The sequence below is a fragment of the Hippocampus comes genome, unplaced genomic scaffold, assembly GCF_001891065.2.
Source record: "Hippocampus comes isolate QL1 unplaced genomic scaffold, H_comes_QL1_v1.1 scaffold142, whole genome shotgun sequence".
In the NCBI taxonomy this organism is placed as follows: Eukaryota; Metazoa; Chordata; class Actinopteri; order Syngnathiformes; family Syngnathidae; genus Hippocampus; species Hippocampus comes.
The window spans coordinates 19,124-41,707 of NW_017805482.1; the positions used below are offsets into that span (position 1 = coordinate 19,124).

At 43.0% G+C, this 22,584-nt stretch overlaps 1 protein-coding gene and 1 long non-coding RNA gene across 3 annotated transcripts in view; both read left to right on the forward strand.

The window, feature by feature from the left end:
- The window catches only part of kif23 (kinesin family member 23), a 10,626-nt gene extending 5,326 nt beyond the window's left edge, over positions 1 to 5,300 (forward strand). For both annotated transcript variants that reach the window (XM_019875986.1, XM_019875987.1), the window contains 13 exons: positions 418 to 514; positions 606 to 685; positions 764 to 883; positions 967 to 1,126; positions 1,314 to 1,475; positions 1,557 to 1,723; positions 1,799 to 1,972; positions 2,065 to 2,277; positions 2,884 to 3,117; positions 3,249 to 3,337; positions 3,422 to 3,494; positions 4,563 to 4,633; positions 4,716 to 5,300. In XM_019875986.1, the coding sequence (XP_019731545.1) occupies positions 418 to 514; positions 606 to 685; positions 764 to 883; positions 967 to 1,126; positions 1,314 to 1,475; positions 1,557 to 1,723; positions 1,799 to 1,972; positions 2,065 to 2,277; positions 2,884 to 3,117; positions 3,249 to 3,337; positions 3,422 to 3,494; positions 4,563 to 4,633; positions 4,716 to 4,731 (1,656 nt within the window). In that variant the 3' untranslated portion in view covers positions 4,732 to 5,300. The remainder of the gene's footprint in view (positions 1 to 417; positions 515 to 605; positions 686 to 763; positions 884 to 966; positions 1,127 to 1,313; positions 1,476 to 1,556; positions 1,724 to 1,798; positions 1,973 to 2,064; positions 2,278 to 2,883; positions 3,118 to 3,248; positions 3,338 to 3,421; positions 3,495 to 4,562; positions 4,634 to 4,715) is intronic.
- A 7,098-nt stretch (positions 5,301 to 12,398) lies between these two features.
- LOC109519388 (uncharacterized) overlaps positions 12,399 to 22,584 on the forward strand; it is a 23,851-nt gene continuing 13,665 nt past the window's right edge. Inside the window, exons 1-2 of the long non-coding RNA XR_002168946.1 lie at positions 12,399 to 12,765; positions 20,213 to 20,349. This is a non-coding gene — a long non-coding RNA (uncharacterized LOC109519388). The remainder of the gene's footprint in view (positions 12,766 to 20,212; positions 20,350 to 22,584) is intronic.

The following is a 22,584-nucleotide window of genomic DNA, read 5'->3' on the forward strand; positions in this document are numbered from 1 at the left end:
ACCCAGCGGGCCGGGGAACGCCTCGAGATCCGCCGGGAAGAGCTCGAAGAAGTGGCTGGGGAGAGGGAAGTCTGGGATTCCCTCCTAAAGCTGCTGCCCCCGCGACCCGACCCCGGATAAGCGGTGGAAAATGGATGGATGGATGGATGGATTAGGACTGCCACTGTTGAATCTTTTTAGAATAAATTGTTTTGATCAACTACTTCCAGTGAATAGTCAATGAATCGGATGAGTCGGCTTGCTCGAACCGCCGACTTGCATCGCGCTGGCCTACTATTTCTTTCTATCCAATTGTACACATTTTCCTCCAAATGTTTACGGCCAACCCGGCTGACTTCCCCCCCAGGCCAGCGAAAAAAAACTGCTTTGACTTGATTTGCTCCTTTCCCCTTCTGACTTTTTTTTTTGAATGAGAAGAACCAAGTGGCGGTCAGCCAGCTGTGTCTGGTGGACTTGGCGGGAAGTGAGCGAACTGGCAGAACGGGGGCCGAGGGCACTCGCATACGTGAAGCAGGTAGGATTTAAAAGCTTGCCACGGGCAGGTTTGACTTCATGCTTAGCGGGGGATGCATGTGATGTTCAATTGCATGCGTCTCGCCATGCAGGGAACATCAACCAATCTCTGCTGACTCTGCGGACGTGTATCGAGATCCTGCGGGAAAACCAGATGTGTGGGACAAACAGGGTTCGTGTTCCGTTGAAGGATATTGCCCGTCCGCTTGAGTTCACAATGTGAGTGATAGGTCGACTTTTCTGCGCTTAGATGGTTCCCTACAGAGACTCCAAAGTCACCCATCTTTTCAAAAACTATTTTGATGGAGAAGGCAAAGTCAAAATGATTGTCTGCGTCAACCCAAAGGCTGATGACTACGAAGAAACCTTGGTGAGCTCGGCATGTGTTCTCCCCCCCCCATTCACATCCAAGTTCCTCCTTCGTCTAACGTAGCGTTCTCTCCAATTATCCAGCTGGTGATGCGCTTTGCAGAAATGACGCAGGAAGTGGAAGTCGCTCGGCCAATGGACCGACCCATCTGCGGCTTCACGCCGGGCCGCCGCAATAGAAACCAGGCTTTCAAAGACGAGCTGTCTCGCAAGTTGGAGGAGCGCGGCGGTCCAATAGACAGAGGTAGTGTTGTGTGAAAGGCCAAAGATGCTAAGGCCCAGTTTTGGTTGACACTGTCGGATGCCAGTCTTTGAACAATCTATCCCCCCCGCCCAATAAAATATGATGCGCGAATGTGCTAGTGAGATGAACGTTTGCCACAGACCAGAAAAAAAAAAGCTGGTTTCGATGAACTCGTGTTTCCTCCCAGACATACCTTCCGTTTTGAACTTGGCGATGCACAGCCTCCCCCCTATCCCCACTGCCGAGGTGACAGACGCTCACGACGATATCACCTTGCCAAGGCTGATTGAGGCTCTCCAGAACAGGCACAGAATCAGACAGACCATGTTAGAAGACTACAACAAAGCAGGTGCCTGCTCATGTTTGAAATCATGCCCGCTTGTCTTGAGTCTTCCTGGCTTACCTGTCCGCTTCCTTTTTGGTCTTTTAGCCAACACGATGACATCCCTCCTCCAAAAGCTTGACAGCAACATTAATTCCAAAGAGAATTATATTCACGAGCAGAACGGCAAGCTTTTGGAGAAGGACAAGATCATCCAAAACAACAAGGCAGAAATTGAGCGGCTGGAGAAAAAAGCAAAGATGCTTGAGCATAAGGTGAGGTCATGTCCAAGGCTCGATCCCTTCAGGGTGGGTTTCTCTAGAAACACATGTTTTATGTCCCTGTTCCAGATTGACATCCTTCAAAAAACCACCAAAATCTATGAGGATGACAAGCGTTCCCTGCAGCACGAATTGGAAACGGGGGCGCAGAGGCTGCAGCGAGAGCTGTCGGAGAAGAGACGCATGGAGCAGCGCATGCAAGGCGCCGTCACGGACACGCAGCACAAGTGGGAAAAGGAATGCGTGAGTGTCTCCCGCTTAAACAAGATACCATTTTCATTTTGCGAAAGCCACCTCATTCTGTATGACGTCGAGCTTTTCGTGTCGCCACGCAGGAACGGCGCGTGAACGCAATGCAACAGCAGATGCAGAACAAACTGTGGGTGAAAGACGAGAAGCTGAAGCAACTGAAAGCCATCGTGACCGAAGGCAAGACGCCGGGTCGCCCCGAGCCCCCGCCGCGTCAGACACAACCGAAGCCGCCGCCCCCCAGGGAGGAGCAGCGAGCCCCCTTGCCCGCAAAAAGATCCGCTTCGCCCTCACCGACGGTAGGCTGGGTTTGGGAGCAGACCTCATTTCTGTTACATTTTGGCCACTGAGAAATGGGTACAGCAGCAGATACTTTAACGCAGTCTAGCCACGAAGGTACCGTAGTCACTTACTTCACCCTTCCTGCTGAGTCAGCTCACTGCTTTATCTATTCCATCACTCATGAAGAGATGAATGGTAACTCAAGAGAAATGTTGAGAGCAAAAGCGGTGTTTTTGGAGATGTGTGGATTCCACCCGACAGCGACAATATGTTGAAGGAAATATGTCAATTTTGCTGTTTAAGATCGTGGTTGGTTGGCATCCAATTTTCATTGACTAGTATCAACTCGATTGTGGTAAATAAAAAAAGTGTCATCGAAAGGTCTCTGATTTATTGCCATCAATGATCAAGTAATAATTTGTTGTGAAAATTGTTGCCTTATTATGGATGCCACGCCAACTTTGATGATCTTAAATATTCTTGTTTACAGGATTCCTATTTAAATACACAATTGAAACATCGCCTGCTAGTCTAGTAGTGATGCCAAGTTGAATTATTTCTCTGGTTGTGACGTTTGTCTTTAACGTCGGGGCACGCTGCTTCCCTCCGTGTGCTCGAACCAGACGTCGACGCCGGTTCGGCCCCTGCACCGACGATCCCGTTCGGCAGGTGGGGAGAAGTGGGTGGACCACAAGCCCTCCTCCAGCCTGGACCTAGGAACGGTGCTGCAGCCCATCATCCCGAACGCCATCAAAGTGTCTGCTCCCAATGAGAAGGCGCTGTCCAAGTGCGACAGATATGTGTTGACGCACCAGGAAGTTGCCTCCGACGGCGAGATACAGACCCAACTTATTAAGGTCAGTTGGTTTGAGGAGTTTAGCAGCACCACAGCATACTCCTTAACATTGCTCACATCGAGGAGTTCTCTGTGGATCTGCCGCATAAAAAGCACAGGCCACTCGCTGATCCAATTATGTGCATGTACCAGGGTGATGTGATGAAAACCAGAGGAGGAGGACAGGCTGTTCAATTTACTGACATCGAGACATTGAAACAGCAACTCACCACGATTGAATGGTATTAACTCATTGCTGAGCTTCCACGCAATTTTTTTCTCTCTCTCCCTTCAAGTAAATAACTGTGTTTTTGTCTTCTCCTAAGCCGCAAGAGGAAATCTTCAGAAGGAGATAGCGGAGACCAAAAAGGTGGATCTGTGGCCGATGTGGAGAAGAGGGTAGGATAATTATGATCAGTAAACATTGGAATAGATTGATTCTGAAAATACATCTGACCCACTCCCCCCCTCCACCCAGTATTTGTAGGGGATGGAAACTGCCCTGGTGCGAACAGAGAAAATCAGTCTGTAATTGACGAGTCCCACCCCAAAGTTTAATTTGTTCTGTGTCAAGGCTTGTAACTCAAAGGACCCGCATCAAAAATCTTTGTTGACTATTTAAAATGAAAATCCCCCAAAAATGTGCATATATATATATATTTTTTTTTTTTTAATAAGAAAAATAGCACTTTATTGTGTATTCTAAAACACATCATGATGACATAATTAAATGGAATATAAAGAATTAGTTTGTGCATTATAATTCATTTATTGTGATTGTGTGGCTCCTTCTGGTGCTTGCGCCTTAGCCACCTGGGGGCAGTGTAATAAAGACAAACAGATATAAAGGACATTGAGATGGTCACAACTCAGTAAGCTGCAGTAATAGTGATTTTTCACAGAGGATAAAGAAAATGCTGTAGTATTGTTTTCTGGCTAGGTGTTGCTTCACCGTTTTTGTTCACATGTCCCTCTAGTTGTTTATGCAATAAGTCAAGCACATTTCCTAATGCAGAGTATCTTAAATACACAATGTCTTTGTTTTAGGTTGAGTTTCACAGTAAACTTCAAGTGGGAGTGCCATTAAACAGCTTGAAAAATTTTTCTCTATCTGTCTTAACTGCACACAACACTTGGCCTGAGCACAAAAACAGCTGTAAAACATGTAATGTTCTATCACAAATGAAACGCATGCATGAAGCAAGTGATAAATGAGCCTGCAGATAATCAAACATCTGGACAACCAAAACTGAACATAAGCCTGACTGCTGTCTGCGTTGATGTTTTGCCAAAGTGATTTACTAGTAACACATTTCTCACAAGTGAGCCTCCTTTGTAGGAGGAAAATATGTTAAGGCAGCAAAGCTGGAATGTTTTGTTTTTGCGGTATTGTCAGTCGTATTAAAAATGATGAATGAAAAGAAGTTTTATTGTTCAAGTCGGTTTCAAATAGTGATTTCTCTATAGTGTGCTGTGGCTATGGAGATGAAGGCCGGCTCCACCATGGGACCTGGTCTCGAGCATCATTGTATCACGAAGTAAGCCGCCGCATCTTTCACTCACAATATTGGGAAAACATGACCGGAGGACGAATTCAAGAAATCAATTTGATTTTTACAGGCGCAGAAAACCCTGAAAGCAGCAAGTGGATCCACTGACGATCACTCCATTTTGTTCTTATCTTTTTGTGCAATAGCCAAAACCTTTTTTTCCTATGCTGATATTTAACATTTGATGCGGTTGTATTATGCAAGTGTACACTTCCAAAGTTGTTTATAAAATATTTTTTGTTGTAAGAACCAACAGAATACAGTATGTGATATCTAGGTCAGTTTTATGTGGTGGCTGTAGCCCTGTCGTCCTTTCTGAAGCATAGTCTAGTCTTCAGAGGTTTTTTTTTTTTTTTTTAAAGTGGCGAAGTTGCCTTTGATTAACGGAATGCTCCCAGTGTCATTGTACTCGAGAATAAAATTCCTTAGCACCAGCTTTATTTGTTTACACATTTAGCCCAATGCAATACAATCAATAACCACAGAGTGGCAGCACAGAACTACCGTTATAATTGGGCAGACCTCGGAGAAGCTTCATTCGCGTTTCTATGGGCTCACTGATTTCAATTTGGGCATCTTTTCAAAAGGGACCGCAGAGTATGAATTGCAATTACATATGAAATGCAATTTTTTTCCTGGAGTGTATCAGCTACAGTGACAAGTATTTGTCCTGACAATACAGGTGCGTCACCACTCGGAACATCAATTCCCCCCCAGGTCTGTTTACATTGAAATTGCACACTGTAATTGTGAATCAGCACTTTCCTGCAATCCAAATAAATGTGAGTGCGCGTGAGTCGACGCTGATCCCAGCTTTATAGAGACAGTTGAAATCTCATCTGGCTGCATTTCAACTGAAAAGCGCTGAAGAGTGACTAACATGAAGCCTCTTGGAGAAGGTCAAGAGCCCGGAGCAACTAGCGGCCATTAAATTCACTCAAAGTGCTTTGCTTTTTGACCAGGCTTGCACCGCACTATTAGGGTCTGCAAACCCTCGATGCCAAGTGGCACGAGAATAGAGATGTTATTACGTTTGAGCCCCTAATCAACATTACAGGTTTTCAAAGAGGCTCTTGAGAAGAATCAGCGAGAGCTGCACCTCGAGGTCTGCCATGAGCATGCACTGTTCATTGTGAAACATTTCACAAATGTTCATATTGTAATTAATACACAGTCATCACGATATTAAAAGAAACCTACTGTATTTTTTCATTACATGTCCACTTTCAGACACATATATTGACTTAAATCAGCAGTTCTCAATGTTTTTACTTCAGGTATCACCACAAAATACATTAAAAATAGCGTATAGGCACAAGACTACGTTTTGATCAAAATGACATGGAGAGTTTTGTTGCTCACTAATTTCTTCTCCAACGTTTTTAACGCAAATTCCCTTGCACGTCGCTACTTCTAATTAATATCACAACCTGGCTTTGTACTAATTACGGTATTCTGTGTGCCTTATGTTGCTGTGCACATCTTAGCCTCTTGGGGGCAGTCTGGTGCACACATGCAGATAACGAACTTCAGAGTAACATTGAAGAAGTGGCCAAAAGTCGCAACCAAGACAACAAAGAAGAAGTAATTAGCCTCAGCAGTCGGCGCAATGAAAAATGTATTGTTGGAATCAAAATGTTTGTAATTGGGAAGAAATAAAGGCTCGGTAAATTAGGAAGGAAAAATAAAAAGATTTGGCTAGTGCTGATTCATGGAAGATGCGGAAACTATTTGTGATCTGGGCAAATGGCCCTCTAAATAACACAATGAGTAGTTTTTGACTGAAAATATTGGAAACCGCCATCACAATGCACCAAATTTGGCTGAGTATTTCAGCCCCATTGCCCTCTGTGTTCTCAGCAGTCGACTAAGTGCTTGCAGTTGTCAGCTGAGTGTACACTTGCTGCACTTTTAGCTGGCGGTGTCCTTCCTGTGGTGACAGTATGCCATGACGGATTTCCATTGACTCACTTTCATTGTAACCGCAATGCGTCCCTGAGAAGCAGAAGAAAAAAAAAAGAAATCACAAGTGCTTGATGTCATCCAGTTAAAGCTGCGGCTTTGCGTGCAGTTGGCAGATGACTTAAGCGCCACTGAAAGGGGTTTGCTGACGAAACGAGCGGGGAGGTTGAACTCAAGCTTGTGCAGAGCAGCTAAAATGGATGATGGCGAGATAATGGCTGAATGAGACAGAGGTTGCCTTTTTTGCCCCGCCCCCAAATAATGAGCATGATTAGCAAAAAGCAAATGTAGTGGATATATTCAGACCCTTGTTCAAAGTCAGGGTTTTTGTGACCTATAACCTGTACAACTCCAAAAAAAAAAAAAAAATTGGGGTGAACCCATCACATGAGAACTCATGTAAAATGGTAGTCAGCCCACACCTGCCAAGAGCCACTAGTTAACACCTATTCAGATGTTCTAGTAGGCTTTTCCTGACTTTTTTTGTTTGTTTGTTTTTGCTCCCTCGCAGATGCCAAAGATTTTCTAATTTCACTGACTAGTATTTGGAACTCAAGGAAAGCAGCCCCAAAGCATGATAATGCCACCGACCATGCTTCACTGCAGTCATGTTGTTGTTCCTCTGGTGATGAAAATTGTTGAGTTTTCGCCAAACACCCTTTTTGGAATTTTTGCCAAGAGGTTCAACTCTGTTTCATCAGAATGTAACACATTTCCCGAAACGCTTTTGGGAGATTTAAAAATTTTTTTTTGCCGAAATCTAGCAAGGCTTGGATGTTTTCTTCGGAAGATGAGGCGTTCGTCTTGCCATGCTACTCCATATGGAGTACAACACATGAAGAGGACGGGAGATAGTTGTGACATGTACGAAACAGAAAGTATTTGCCAGAAATTCCTTTCGCTCCGTCAGTGTTGGCCTCTTGGCAGCCTCCCCTCGGCCTGTGCTTGTAAGATATGATTAAGAAAAAGGTCAGGAAACTCCTACTTAGAACAGAAGAACTTTATTTGGGGTTAATCAGAGTCGCTCTCAATGGTGGCAAGTGTGTGCTGACTCCATTTACATGAGTTTGCATAGTTATGAGTCTTTGCACACTTACGCAACCATTTTATGTCAGTTTATTTTTACTTCCTCTTGAAAAGATTTTGGATTATCAAATGAAGTTGTAAATTGATGAAGGAAAACATTTTGGAATGATTTACCTGGGTCTCCCTTTTTTTTTTTAATATCGCCAAAACCGGGCATTTGAAGAGGGTTTGTGTCGACTTTTTTTATTCACTGTACTTACTATAAATTAAAACCACATAAAGTCAGACCAATACTTGGGCTTTAAATCCACACACTAATAGCTCATCTTTAAAAATAAAGTCTTCCACACTGCTACTATTTTCCAGTACTTTGCACATTGCACTTGTAATTGGTCGGCAATTATAGCTGGTGCACTAAGAAGTTGTTACTTGATTCATTAGACATGGCCGTTCGGTATAATAAACCAGCACCTTTTATCACACAAGAGCAGGTATGCGTAGAAAGTCTGAGATTACAGCATCCTTGTGCACCGCAAAGATTAGGTTTCTGGCGAACAGGACCGGAGCAAAAACACCGAATGCCTAATGCGTGGTGTCTTGTAATTCACCGAGCGTGTTATTTTCACGCCGAGTTTCTCCACTTGATTAATGCCCATTGAGCATTTGCATTTGAACATCACCTGAGGAGCGCATAAATCTGTTTCTGGCTTCCTCGGATAGCAACGACGCAGCGCGCGGCGGGTAACGTGGAGGAAAAAATTGAAAAGAGACCGAAACTGCCTGCGAGGCCAGTTTAAGCAAACACCGGGACAGCTGGCAGAGAAATCATTGTGACTGATGGTCTCGGTGTGAGACAGGAGCAGGGCCGTGGGTGGCTGGGAGAGGAACTGCCTTTGTTTGTCTTTGTGGCGCTTACAAGTTGACTGTGTGATTCTGGAAGTGTTGCCTTTCTGTTGACTTTGCCTTTTCTTGCCATTGGACATGTGGCACCTGGAAGCCCCTCGAACACTGCACGCTTGTTTCCCTCATAAACAGGGTTCCCACGGGTCCTTCAAGTTAATAAAAAGCCATCAAAAAATAAGTTGTAAAATTATGCTCTGAATTGTCCTTAATTTTCAGGGAAAGCTTCTAAAATCAATAAAAACCCTTTAAAATTAACCTGTGGTGTTCATCTCATTTGTGTATGTCATTTTCCCCACCCTTCCAATTAATAGTTTTGTCGGAAAATGTGCCTGGCGCCCTTCCCCTCAAACCCCACTGTTAGGCTACATGCTTTCCCAATCCCAAACCCCGATCGCCCAAACCCCAAACGCCCAAAGCCCAATCGCCCTAACCCTAAATGCCCAAACCCCAAACGCCCTAACCCCAATCGCCCAAACCCCAATCGCCCTAACGCCAATCGCCCTCACGCCAAACCCCTAACGTCCAAACCCCAATCGCCCAAACACCAAACGCCAATCGCCCTAACCCCAATCGCCCTAACGCCAAAACCCCAATCGCCCAAACCCCAATCGCCCTCACCCCAATCGCCCAAACTCACGTGCCCGTGACATCATCATCCTCATTTTCCCCAAAATGTTCATGGAATTCCAATTGCGATCCATCAGCTTCAGCCATTTGCAATGAATTCCAATTTTCAATTCTGTTGTGCTTCCTATGTTGCGGATGACACAAAGCTCTGCAGCCTGTCCTCATCGCGACTTGATCCAATTTTCTGGTCTCTTGTCTTTTTAATCATAATAATAATCATAATAAAAAATAATAAGAATACATTTTATTTATAAGCGCCTTTCACAACACTCAAGGACACTTTACAATCAAGAGCAAAGCAATAAAACCATAGATAAAATTAGAAATAAAGGAAGAGATGGATTTAAGCTGAATATGCAAGTTTGAATCAATGGGTTTTGAGATGTTTACTACTAATCGCATCCGCCTACGGGCCCCCCAAAAAACGGTCATGCTGCCAAATGGCAGATGGCATGTTTTTGGCTATTTTCTCGTCGATCTGAGCTTGAACCAGAGCGGTCGTGTTTTCTCCCAGGCCGCAGCGTGATCAATACGCGCATCAAGCACTGTGCCGAGATGGCTGAATCCTTTTGAAGCGTGTTTGTGGAGCTGGATTTGCTGAGCTAACACGGTCCGCACAGAAAGAACCCCCCCTTGAATAAGCTTGTTTGGCTAGCACCCTCTGTATTTGAACAGGAACTGAGTGTATTCAAATGTAGAACAGACAACGCCCCTCCACTCTTTCTTCCTCAATATAAGCAGACAAACATGTCCGCCTCGCCAGTTCTTCTTTCTTTTTTCCCCCCCTCTTTTGTTCATCTGACTTCTGCTTGATTGCGTGCCACCTCAAATAGCTAACATCAAACCGGCTGTAACATTGTGGAAGCAGCGAAATGCCAGGAAATCCTCGCCGAGAACACAAAAGAGCTTCCAATTGACACTTGCTAGGTGACAAGTGGAGGAGTATCGAAACCTTGAAAGAGTTTTCTTTGTGAGAAAAGCTTATTATGTGAAATGTGAAGAGTAGCGGCCTCCATCGAGGTGAACGTGGAAATGGGATTTGAGCCTTTAGGGAAAAGTTTCACTTTTTGGCTTTTGCGGAATCATACAAACAAACGAAGACACTGCCACTTTGCTGGAAAATAAAATCCCCAAACCACTGTAACGACTGACATTAAAATATAGTAGCATAGTGGGTCCAAGTGTTCATGGGAAACGAGACAAATTTTTTTTTGAGGGGGGGAGGGGTCATTCCTAAATGGTATATTTCAGATTATCATAAAGCACTGTAATATGATGCACAATTTTAACATGAACATTGCAAATTTACTGGTCACATATGCGAGTAGATGACAAATTGACTGAAACGACAATTTAGGGCTAGTCTGGTGCCCTGCAAACATACAGTAAGTTAAATTAATTATTTATTGTAGATCAGAGAGGGGCAAATTGAACAACGATTTTTCATCAGCTATGCTTTTGAAGCTACATAGGACTGTGCACTTCCTAAGCAGATGTATCACAAAATGGCATTTTGAATAGGGACAAAATATGTGCATGTTTTCTGATTTTATTGATTTTTTTTTATTTTTAGTTAAACCAATGTACAGAACAATATCATAATAGGTTTTTATGCTCAGTTGCATTTATAAAAGATCCACTCTTCCTGAACAAAGGTCGAATCTTTTTTGGTGGGGAAATGAAATGCCGTTGTTTGTGTTCCATATTATCTGCACTATAAGGCACGATAAGGCGCACGCTAAGCGTTAAATTTCATCAAAAGTTGACAGTGCGCCTTATATTCTGATCCATGCGCCTTCTATATGGATCAATATTCTGATTTCTTGGACGTAGTATTTTAAATGGTCTGTAAAGCGCTTTGTTATAGCCGCAGCGGTTGTGAAGGCTCTGCATAAATAAAGATGTAGTGTGTTGTATTGTATTCTCCTGTAGAGTAGCACCATCTAGTGGATGCCTAACGCAACCACAGCCACTATTGTAGCTTCTATTCTATGCACCTTATAATGCAGTGTGCCCTATATGTGAAAACAGTTTTAAAATAGGCCCCTCATTGAAGGTGCGCCTTATACTCCGAAGTGCCTTATAGTACGGAAAATACGGTACTTTTGAGATCAGACACTCTCTTTTATGACTGATAGCGTCTCTTAGCAAATGAGGCAGATAGCTTTGCATTATAATCTGCTTCCTATTTTACCTGAAAGGGGCTTGACCCACTGGTCTTGACGAGAGGCCAAGACACACTCTCCTTCTCTGACGTGCAACTGCATTCTTGGTCAAGGAGGCACTGTTTCTGCCACCCTGTGGTGAACCCCGGTATTACAAGTTATGGCTGCTCAACCAAAGGAAACGTGAACAAAAAAATTAACCGCGGGCTGTGGGCTGCTAGTTGCCCATCCCTGTTTGAGTTCAACAGAAAAGAAAGCAAAATCGAAAGAGGTGTACTATGTGTGGGATAGAGACAAACGCATGAATAGCAGATGAATCCGTTTGGACGTTTTAACGAGCGCATTTGGCGACGCCGTGACATTATTATTGCTTTTCTTATTTTTGCATGAAAAGTTTCAGGAACAATAGGTGTTGAGGGATACATATAAATCATTTGGCTTTTAAAGAGTTGCCGATAATAGAATCTTTGACTAAATAAATGAGGTCGTTGGCCTTCGCAGTCAGTTGAGGCTCATTTGAAAGTAAAATGTGGGAAAAGGCTGACATCTCTTTGTCATCCCTCCCGACACCACCACAGACCGCATTTGCATCCTTGTCTCTTCCTCTCTTCTATTTACACTATGCTCGGCTCGTTTAACTTACATGACCCAGTGAATACATAACCCAGGGACATTCAAAACATTCAGAGTGCCTGTAGGGATAAAACTAAACCACCTAAGCTGCAAAGGCTGCTGCGCTGCCACCAGCCTTCCACTGTGCTCTTCAACCTCCTTCTTGCGGTTTAAAATGTGGTCATTTCCTTCCCTGGGGGGGGGGGCTCCACTCAACAAGCCGTATCAGTTCAACACACACGGAGGCTGTGTTGTGGCATTGATTCGTTAAATCTAGCCCTCCGTGCACAATTCATGATACGCATTACTAACTGTTAAAGGTTTGATGGTGGTGGGGGGGTGGCGGGGGGTAGTCTTGTGTCCTTTCAGAAAACTTCCATTTCCAGTTTAAGGCTCACCAAGCTCACATTCAACTCTTCCATGACTGCATTTCGTTTTATTCTGGGCGCTTCGTTTCCCATCAGCGGCGCATGCCAAAAATATTTCCCTTGAACTAGGTGGTAGTTTGGAAGGCAAAGTTGTATTCGAGGTTTATGTTTTCAAATGAGGAAGCTGGGGCCTTTAAAAACGGCCCGAGGAGCTAAGCTTGCGTACGCAGCCTATAAAATCTGACGAGTGTCGACGGCAAAGTAACTGCAGGCGCAATTAACGGTAGCCAGCCAGAAAGGAAAAGATGCTTTGGCAGTAAATTTGCCAGCAATATCGTAAACTCTTTGTCTTTTTTTTAATTTCTCCCAAGAAGGACTAAATATGCACAAATGAGTATTTCTTTGTCTGTTTTATGTTTGGCAAGGAGCAGTTATCGTCATCGCTATTGTGACTAAGGTAAGAATTTCTAGAAGACCGGAGATTAATGATGCTTTTGCACACACACACACGCACGTTGGCGACTTTCACTGTACTTTGTTTCCACTGCAAAGACACGAACCACAAATTGCCAGAGTCTCTGTGAAGCTGACAATCTATCACTTACTACGTTTATGCTCACAAATGAATCCCGGTGCTGAGTTTGGCGTCTCTTTGCGCTTTGTCGACGATGTTCAAGTTGTCTTTTCTGATCATGTTAAATCAAATGAGTCAATATGACTCAGATGCTAATAGGCTAACGACTTTGACTTCTTGAAGATATGAATTGTCTGTCCAAATTGCCCCAAATTTATTGCAATCGTTTATATATATATATATATATTTTTTTTACTTTAACTTTTTAAAAACATTTTTTTTTTTTTTTAGTGCATGTAAACAAAGCAACTGAGTGGATGCAGCTCCCTTGCTCTGCTTTCGATTAGCACCTCGTCCTCAGCCTGGGCAGCTCCACGGCTGTTGTCTCAATGATGTTCTAATTCTGGCCAAACACTTCTGTGTTTGACTCAATAGAGGCAGTGTAAGTCAGCAGAGTCAATATTAGCTGAGCACACAGGGTTGCTTTGAGGTAAAAGTGTGTGTACGTGCGTGTGTGTGTGTGTGTGTGTGTGTGTGTGTGTGTGTGTGTGTGTGTGTGTGTGTGAGTGTGAGAGAGAGAGAGAGAGAGAGAGAGAGAGAGAAAGAGAAAGAGAAAGAGAGAAAATAGGTGGTTAATGGCACTCTGTATTCGTGAACTTTGACTGCCTGCTTCTGCAACAACAATCAAGATAATAAAAAAAGGAAGCGAACCAATTCCTGCTTACGTTTATCTTGCTTACTTCCTTTGAGCCCACCGACATTTCTTTTCTTTTTTTTTTTTTTAAATATTCTGCAAGAGGAAGTGATTGTTAATCTTGAGAGTTCCTGCGGTCACTCCCGTTTGCTGACGGTGAACAGCTGAACATTGGATGTGTCAATGTTTTACTTCTCATGATGGATGATGATAATTATGATGGAAAAGGTTTGTTTTTGAAGACTGCAAAATAAATACATGGAATTGCCTGTCTTTATTAGGCACGCATGCATTCTAAAGATGAGCTGCATGAAAATATTTGCCTATACAAATATCATATTGCTCTTTTTTATTCTTTTTTTTTTTTTTTTTTTTTTAATGTTGTCAGTGTGGTTTCAAAGCATCCGGCCACTCAACCTGCAGTTGCATGGACGTAGGACCGTACCGCACCAACATGACATTGATAAAAATAAAAACACAAGTAAATTAGCAGTTGGTGTGCAACTAGACTTGGAATGTTCTTTCATCTATCCATCGATCGATCTGATATAAAAGTCTACACACCCCTGTTTCGATGACAGGTTTTTGTGATTTGAAAAAAAATGACTCAAACATAATCTCAAAACTTTTCCTCAATGATCTACAACAGGAGTGTCCAACTTATTTTTGTCGCGGGCCACATTGTAGTTCTGTTTTCCCTTGGAGGGCCATTATGAATTTTGGGGAACCTTATAAATGTTTAATCCCCTCCACATATTACATACACTGCGCACAACAAATTGATGAATAACTAGTTTGAAAATCAGAAGTCAAGAATAATGACTGTTATTGTGGATTACATATGACAATTTGAAATTTTGGTTCAGCATCATTGAACTTCACATGCTTGATTTTCTTTTGCGGGCCACATAAAATGATGTGGCGGGCCAAATCTGGCCCCCGGGCCTTGACTTTGACACCTGTGATTTATAATGATCTATAAAAAAACCCTGCGATTTATAGTCCGGAAAATACGGTAATCACGATCCATTCTAGGTGGTAGCTGTGCTATAAATGCGGCAGCACCAAGGAAAGTCCCGTCCCGGTCTCAGAGTCTGCGGCAACAGCAACAGACAGTCCTGTTTGACTCAGCCGGAGGCCTTGTTAGCGGTACTAAACCGTGTAAACAAAGCGCGGTGGTGAATTTTAAGGTCATCACAAACAGCAGCAATAACCTCGCAGTCAGCACAAAGTCGTCTCCCCTGATGCGGCGGCACAATCTCCCTCTTTAAATCTGCTGACACGCGGAAACGGCAACATGAGCTAATGCACTACTTAAAGAGCATAATCGCTCTTTTCCCTTACTGTTAATGAATGCTAATTAGGAGTCTGGAGCAGTTTCTGGCATGTGCTGGCTGGCCCCTCTAATGTGCCGTATTGTTCTCCTCGCTTCAGCTCGGCACTAATGCTGCTGTGCCAGCTATTAAAGTCAGATAAGCGATCCATCTTGAACATTGCCAGCCAAAGCGACGCTAATAGCTCAGCCATTAAATTGTTCATTTCCATGGCTTCCTCTCATTGTTTTAGTCGTCTCGATGTACATGTGAGCAGAATGGGTGTTTGACACATTGGGCGAATTTTTATTTTTTGGGATGTGTCTCCCAAAATTACCTCTCTAACAAGATGTCCATCATTGTCATGTCAAGTCCTAAAAGGTTGTCAGGTGTGAGTCTTTAATGGTGAGATGTAATAATGTGATGTAATCCATGAAATGACTTGCTTGTAATAAGGTTAATCACATGCACACTTTTAACGAGCAGTAGGGGCCATATTAGCAGCCATATTATTCCCATTCCCGAGTCGTGTTGATTTTACTATTGATTTTAAGATCCGGCACTTATTCGCAAGGTAATTTAGTCGACGGGAGGCCACAGAGAATTGGCAGAAAAGGTCGAGAAGAGGAAGATGGAAATAAGGCATTTCCTCAAGCCCTTCATTTTAATAGGTGGCCTCGAGGTGCAAATCACAACATCAACAAAATAAGCAAATGATGGGTGATTAAACTGCTGCCAAAGCCTGTAATTCCAAGATCCTACTACATACAGTTGCTCAATTCCTTTTATTATTAAGTAATTACTAATTTATAAAGACTATTTGTCTTTATAAATGAATGAAATGAAATATGGACATCAACGCCATTCAAAACACAATATAAAGTATCTCCAGAAGAGTTGACGCCGCAACCAACTCAATGTTTTCTTCCAATTTCAATTCCAATGGCCAAATGTCCCGATACTTTATACATGACATCTCGCTATTTTCATTTTGCCAGTTTAAATATCGTAATTTATATCTAACTGGAAGAGAGCACCAAAGGTGAAAGTTAGACTTCTATAAACTAAAACATATGACGACCCAGATATCAGGAAACTGTGGGTGCAAAAAAAAAAAGTTTCTGTTTAAAGGAATACAAGCCAAGTAAAAATGAGGTACAGCAAATGAAGGACAAAATCATTTCTCATTTTGTGTCTGCTGAATGACGAATAATCTGATATAAGAGTGAGCGAGCAAATTCAACAATTTGATATTTTTCGTATTCCCACAGATGAAACCCAGCGAGTGTTTAGTTCACAGAGCGTGCGTGAATAATGGAGCTTGTGGTTGACCAGGCACGTCGGGCTCGGTGGCAGGCGCAACACGTGAAAAGTGAACTTGTAATGTCGTGTGACTATATCGCTCTTCATCATGTTTGAATTGGAGAAAAGCGAGGTTTGCCATTCGTACGCCTGCAAAGGCTGGATGGATGGAACGGCTCCCGGTGTTGCTTACAATTGCTCTGAAGAGAACTCAGCGAGTCTGTCAGGACAATTCACTGCTGTTTATACAAAATCCAGAAGGCAGTTGTGTATGATGTACGGCGTCGGCGGCGACAATTGCTTCGGCGAAATGGCCGAGGCAAAATCTGACAGCCTTGCTGTTTTCAAGCTAATTGATAATACTTAAAACCGCATCGGCTCTGTAATCAAGACGGTTAGATGTTTAAACAAAAACAAAGCGTATTAGACTCAAGATTTGCTCATCCAACGAAAACGTGTTTTTTTTTTGTTGTTTTTTTTTTTTAACCATCCTTTCATCAGAAACACACTTGCAACAAAAGTTCCTGTGAAAAATGGTTCGTGGTAAAACCGACATCATTTAAATTCACTGAGCCTCACATATCCTAAGGCCGGTTATTTCCATTATTTCTAAGAGTTACTCTGTTTGATTTTTGGGAAATGCAAGAATTCTACATCAGGGAATTCCCCTGTCTAATGAAATGAACTAAGCAGGGTTGGCAGGAACTCGGTATGTAAGAACAAGCGCCATGCGAGGATGATGATGTTGACCATGTAAATGCGGCACACGTTACAGCACGAATGCAATTTCTTCTGAGGGAGACAATTATATTATCTGAATGTTTTCATTTTTTGGGGGGGAATGTGACGTGAATTAAAATCCCAGCAATAAATACTCGTGATCACATGCCAGCGGTGTGATTCCGGGGGGTGCGCGCAACAATGTCCGCATAGATGTGGAGAGTCTTGCCATGCGCACGCCACATTTATTGCTTGCTTGTCAAGAAACCAGTCCACCTGAGCGTGTGAATCCAGTTCTTGCTCACATTTTGACATTTCGGCGTCAATGACGAGCTTCCATATCTGTGCTGTTTCTCCAGTGTTAACATTTCTAAGAGGCACAATACAGAACGTGTGCATCAAAGCACGACGTGCTATCTGGTCAACAAAATCTCCATTGACCTTGGCTGACATTGCAACATGTTCTTATCAGAATATAGTATCGCATTGACTTATTTCTAAATATGTTTCACCTGTGTATGTATGGTTTAGAATTGGATTCATAAGTACAGTGGTACATCTACTTATGAAATTAATTGGTTCTGGCAGAAATTTCTTAACTGGAAAAGTTTGTAAGGAGAGACACGTTTTCCATATAAATGCCCTAATTCGTTCCAAGCCCCCCCAAAATTCAGACATAAATGTTTACTAAAGCATAAAAGTGCATCAAAATATGTACCAAATACATGTTACAATTAGATTTTGGCACAATAAATGAAAGTTGTGCATCATGTAAAAAAAAAAAAACAGCAAAGAGAGTAAAGGATAAAAATGATGGTCATTTAACTTTGAACTGCGTCTTCGTCGTTTTTTTGCCCTTTTAAGTCTCTCTAAGAAGTGGTTTTTGCCTGGTGTTTTGTAAAGAACTGAGCGAAGGACGTCTGCTTTTGTCGGCTTTTAACAATCCTTCGAAAATGTCCAAGGAAAACATCAGCAGAATGAGCGATCACCCGACGGGTGAACCCTTTTTCTGGGGATTCACATTTATGTAAAAGTATCAGAACGCCCGATACGGTAGAGATCTCTCTTAGCCAATGGGATGCCAGGATGATGCTCGGTAATAGCCAATGGCAGAGCAGCTATAATAATGCTGCATTCAAGAAATTCTGAGCTACGAGTCCCGGCCCATACTATATTTTTACCTTTCGTATCTTGAAATTTCTTTCACAACAAGAGGCAATATTTTCCCGTTGAGACGTTTCGTAACTTGAAAATTTCGTATGAAGAGACGTTCGTAAGTAGAGGTACCACTGTAATCCGATTCATAGGCTCCAAAACGACGAACAGTGCCAACATTTTTGTGTTGGTACTCATGCATACCCTCAGTGAAAACATGTGCACGATCACTTATTTTTCCTAGACGATCCCTTGAATGCACTTTCGATCCCAAAATAATGGCGCTACAGTATATAAGTAAATGTAATCAGATATGGCTCCTGGATGTGAATCTTAATTATAGGGATGCCGCTCATTACTGAAGTGCCACCGTGAGGTTGTTATAGATGGCTTGGAGTGAAAGTGATGAGGCTCAAATTGTGGGTTAGCGGAGACAGCTGTTGGTGTATCAAAACTACCCATAAATGTCACCTAACTTGGCACCTTCGCTTAGCTTGGCTCATGTGTGAAGAAAGATTGATGAGAAAACTGTCCAACCGACTTCAACTTTGGTTGACTTGTACAAACGCCCAAAGGTATGCTTTCAAATCTGAATATGAACGCTTCAGTCAGCCACTTTTATACTCATTACCCTCCACTGATGCGAAATAATTATGTCCCTGACACTTTGTGTCAAACACAACAATTGAAGGACTATTTTCAACACCCTTTGACAGGAAAAGAGCAGTATGTATAGCAAAAGCCCTCAACCCATGTTTTGGACCATGAACCAGTTTCACGTAAATATTATACACATCTTGAACCAGCGTAGAATTTTATTTTTTATTTTTTATTTTCAAAAAACTTTGAAGGCTCATCTTTTAACGCCGGGCGCATGTGCCGAACTAGTTGGGTGGCTTCGTTTGCGAACCTTTCACGACTTTACGCAACGCGGGTTACGCATGCGAGTCAACGAGCAATAAAGCCTTCAGTAGGACTGCTAATATTGTCTCCTCTTTTGTTGTGCTCATTGTTCTCTCGTCCCTCCTCTCGGCTGCTCAACCCCTCAATCCTGTTTTCGGTCTGTATTTCTCGATGGAGCCTCTGTTTCTCCATCTCAAACCAACCAATCGAGGCAGACACTTCGCCTACAGTGCCCGGGTTCTGTTTGAGGTTTCTTGCTTAGAGGCAGTTTTTCCTTGCCTCCTCCGCCAAGTGCTTGTGCACATACAGTGTGTGTATATTAGGGATGTCCTGTTCAGGAAACAGCTCAAGTAAACACAGCCAGTGGGGTAACAGTCCGGTAGTTGTCGCAGGAAGCTAATGTTAAACTAGCGTCATGGAACAGTTATGCCGTCGACAGTATGGAAATATTTTAATGTGGAAAGCAGAGACAGTGCAACAGTGACTTGAAATGTGTGCAAATGGAACATCTTGCGTGGTGCAAAGGATTGCGCTGCATTTTACACGACTAATTTAAAACGGCACCTGAAAAACTGATGCTCCACCTCAATTAAAGGATTGAAATGTTTTACTTGGTTTATTCCACTGGACATGCGATGTTGGAATAGTTTTGTTAAAAAAAACATTGGAATGCAAATTAGATTTTTTTGTTCTCCTTAATACATGAATGTAATGTATTAAGCGGTATGAAGTTTGAAAGTGACAATGAAGTCAAAAGTGTTGAGCTGAGACATCAGAACAAAGATTTTTACACTGAGGGAATATGGAAGCTTGTGCACAGATGGCAAAAGTATGTGGCAGTGCTTATATATTTTTTTTCCAGGTCCTGACATTTACTGATGATTACAAAATGAGCTTCTAATCTCACAAAACTCATAAACAAACCAAACAGGCTCAATGTACATCAATCACATCCATGTACTCTTTGGTTGCGTTTGTTGATTGACATCCGCCTTCCCATGCCGCCACTCAGCCTCGAACAGCTTAGCATGTCGCGGAATGTGGCTTGACACTAAAGGCAGAACAGGTCTTAATGAAGCACACGCACACACCCACAAGGCTGAATGGCGCCACCACTTCATGTAACAGACAATCATCATTATTACTATCGCCGTTTTTTTTTTTTTTTTTTGCTCTTTCATTTTTCGGATAGCTGCCAAAACATTGGCACAAAATCTCCTAAGTGATCCGCATGTGCTTGCAGGAGGTGGCTTCCCACAAGACCGCGCCGAGGTAAAATGCTGCAGGTGTGAGCATTCTTTGGCGCACCGGGGAGGGATGCAAGGAGCGGTCCTACGAGGCCTGACAACACCTACACCTCTGAGGCTCAAGTTTTCTTAGGTAAGGATTACACACTTATTATAAAACGCCTAAAATCTGTCTTTACTTCTATTGCAACTCACAAATAGCAGGCACGCTGCTCTTGATCTGACCTCTGACAAGGATAATCCAGAAGCTTCTTACACCTCTTTAGGACGTAATTGCTTGTTGTCACAGAATAGGAATTTTCCCTCCTTTTTTTTTTTTTTTTTTAACACAAGGACCATAACAGCCAACAGCATCAATCTTCTTTGTGGAGCAACTCATCAACCTAAAAGGGCGGATCAGTAATCTGGCAGATGAAAGATAGGAGGAAATCCGTGTGAGCCAACTCAGCCACATATTATAGATAGAGAGATGAGTAGCTTGTGGTGGAATTCTTTGTTTGTTTCTGGGCGGCGCCCCACCGCGCTGTTTGGCCTGGAGCGCAGAGCCAAGCAGGGTGCAGCAGGCTTAACCAACGTGGCCGCTGCGCTGCTTTGCCTGGCAGGCAGTTCGGAAGGGGTGTCACCTTCTGGGTGTCAACCCCGACTCGCCCTCAGCCACTGCTCCGTTCACCCGCAGAGTGGCGGCAAAGCATTTCAGGAGCGAGCGGCTGTTGGCTGTTTTCTTGCTCGTGGCGTTCGTGTCCCCAAGTTTAACAGCTGACAAACGCCCTTTCTGCCCTGGTTGCTTCAATGCCTTGAGGAGGCAATTACAATTTTATGATGTCATCCTGTCAACTGGCAACCTGTGGCTGTGATTTTGTATTCAGGCAAAACGGGTCCCAGCAAATCCAGCAGCTGTTGCCTAGGTGAAGAAGTTTCACATTTTTATTGAACGCAGGTGCATTGCTTTCTTTGTGAAAGTGTTAGGTGCAGTATAAGTCATTCGAGTGCTGTTCTCTTCATGGTGAGCATTTGTCAGATTTTTGCCCTTTCACCGGTTGCCATAGAAATGAGTCAGGTTAGGGATTTGACAATTATTTTTTCGATCAGTTATTTATAGGACAGGAACAGGAACATTTTATATGAATGTTCTTAAGTTTGAACTCCTGGTTGAATGAAATCGCATACTCAGTTTAAATTAATCTCTTCTTTTATTATTTATAATTTTATCTGTGGTTTTATTGTTCTTGTTTTGATTGTAAGGTGTGCTTGAGTGTTTTGAAAGGCGCTTATAAATAAAATGTATTATTATTATTATGATTAAAGTCTGTTATTGAGATGTGGATGTAGCTCAACGTTTTTCTCTGAACCGCGCCGACATTGACACTGAATCAACAGAACCACTCCAGTTTGCCTTGATGACCTCAAGATGCGGTTAGTCAAAGATCAGTTGCGTGCAGCCAACACAATCCTGAACAATTAGTCATTATCAATTAGTATGGCCATCTCTAATAATCAAAATGTGATGGGATAGGTTGAAGGGTACAAATGATTGGACGCAACATGTGATCTACTAAACTAGACAGCAGCGCAGTTGAAATACAAATTGGAAGTGTGTGTGTGTGTGTGTGTGTGTGTGTGTGTGTGTGTGTGTGTGTGTGTGTGTGTGTGTGTGTGTGTGTGGTGGGGGGGGGGCATCAGTGAAAGTCAAAGTGAGTCGTGTTTTTTCCTGGTATGGAGCCTTCCCTAAGTGGTTGGTGGCCCATCAATTCGTTTCATGTTAAGTTTCTGTCGAGCTCTTTTTCCCAATGACCATTCTTTCAAATCATTGTTCTAAAAATCCCAAACTCCAGAGAGGAGCTTTTGAAGAGGAGCTTTTTGATATCTGAGATGAAGGCAACAAACCCCCCTGCAGCACACGAGGCGAGCGTAACCTTATTTCACGCCGCCTCTCAAATAGTGTCGAGAATTTGTGAGGCAGTTAGTGGCTGTCATTAATAACGACCCTGGCTGGCTTGACAGCTGTTGATTGGAATGAAGAGCAGTGCTATCAGCAGACAGCTACAAATTTCCTTGACAGCCACGTCTCCATTACTGGGCGTCAGATGCCAGGACGGCAGTAATCAGAGAAGAGAGAAAACACGCTTTCGCACCACAGACACCTTCCGGTTGCCTTTACTGGAAGGAAGCATGAACACAACAACAAGCACATAAACACATGCGGTCTATGCAACAGATATAATTTTCCCTCAAACTGAACATCTGTTGGCTTCTTGTTTTCTGAAGGCTGTTATTAAAGAGGCAGCCCAAGCTAGTTTTGACCTCTTTTGACCCTGGGTGTATTAGAAAATTCCCCCCCCCCACCCCTCCGCCCTTTTTTTTTTGTGCC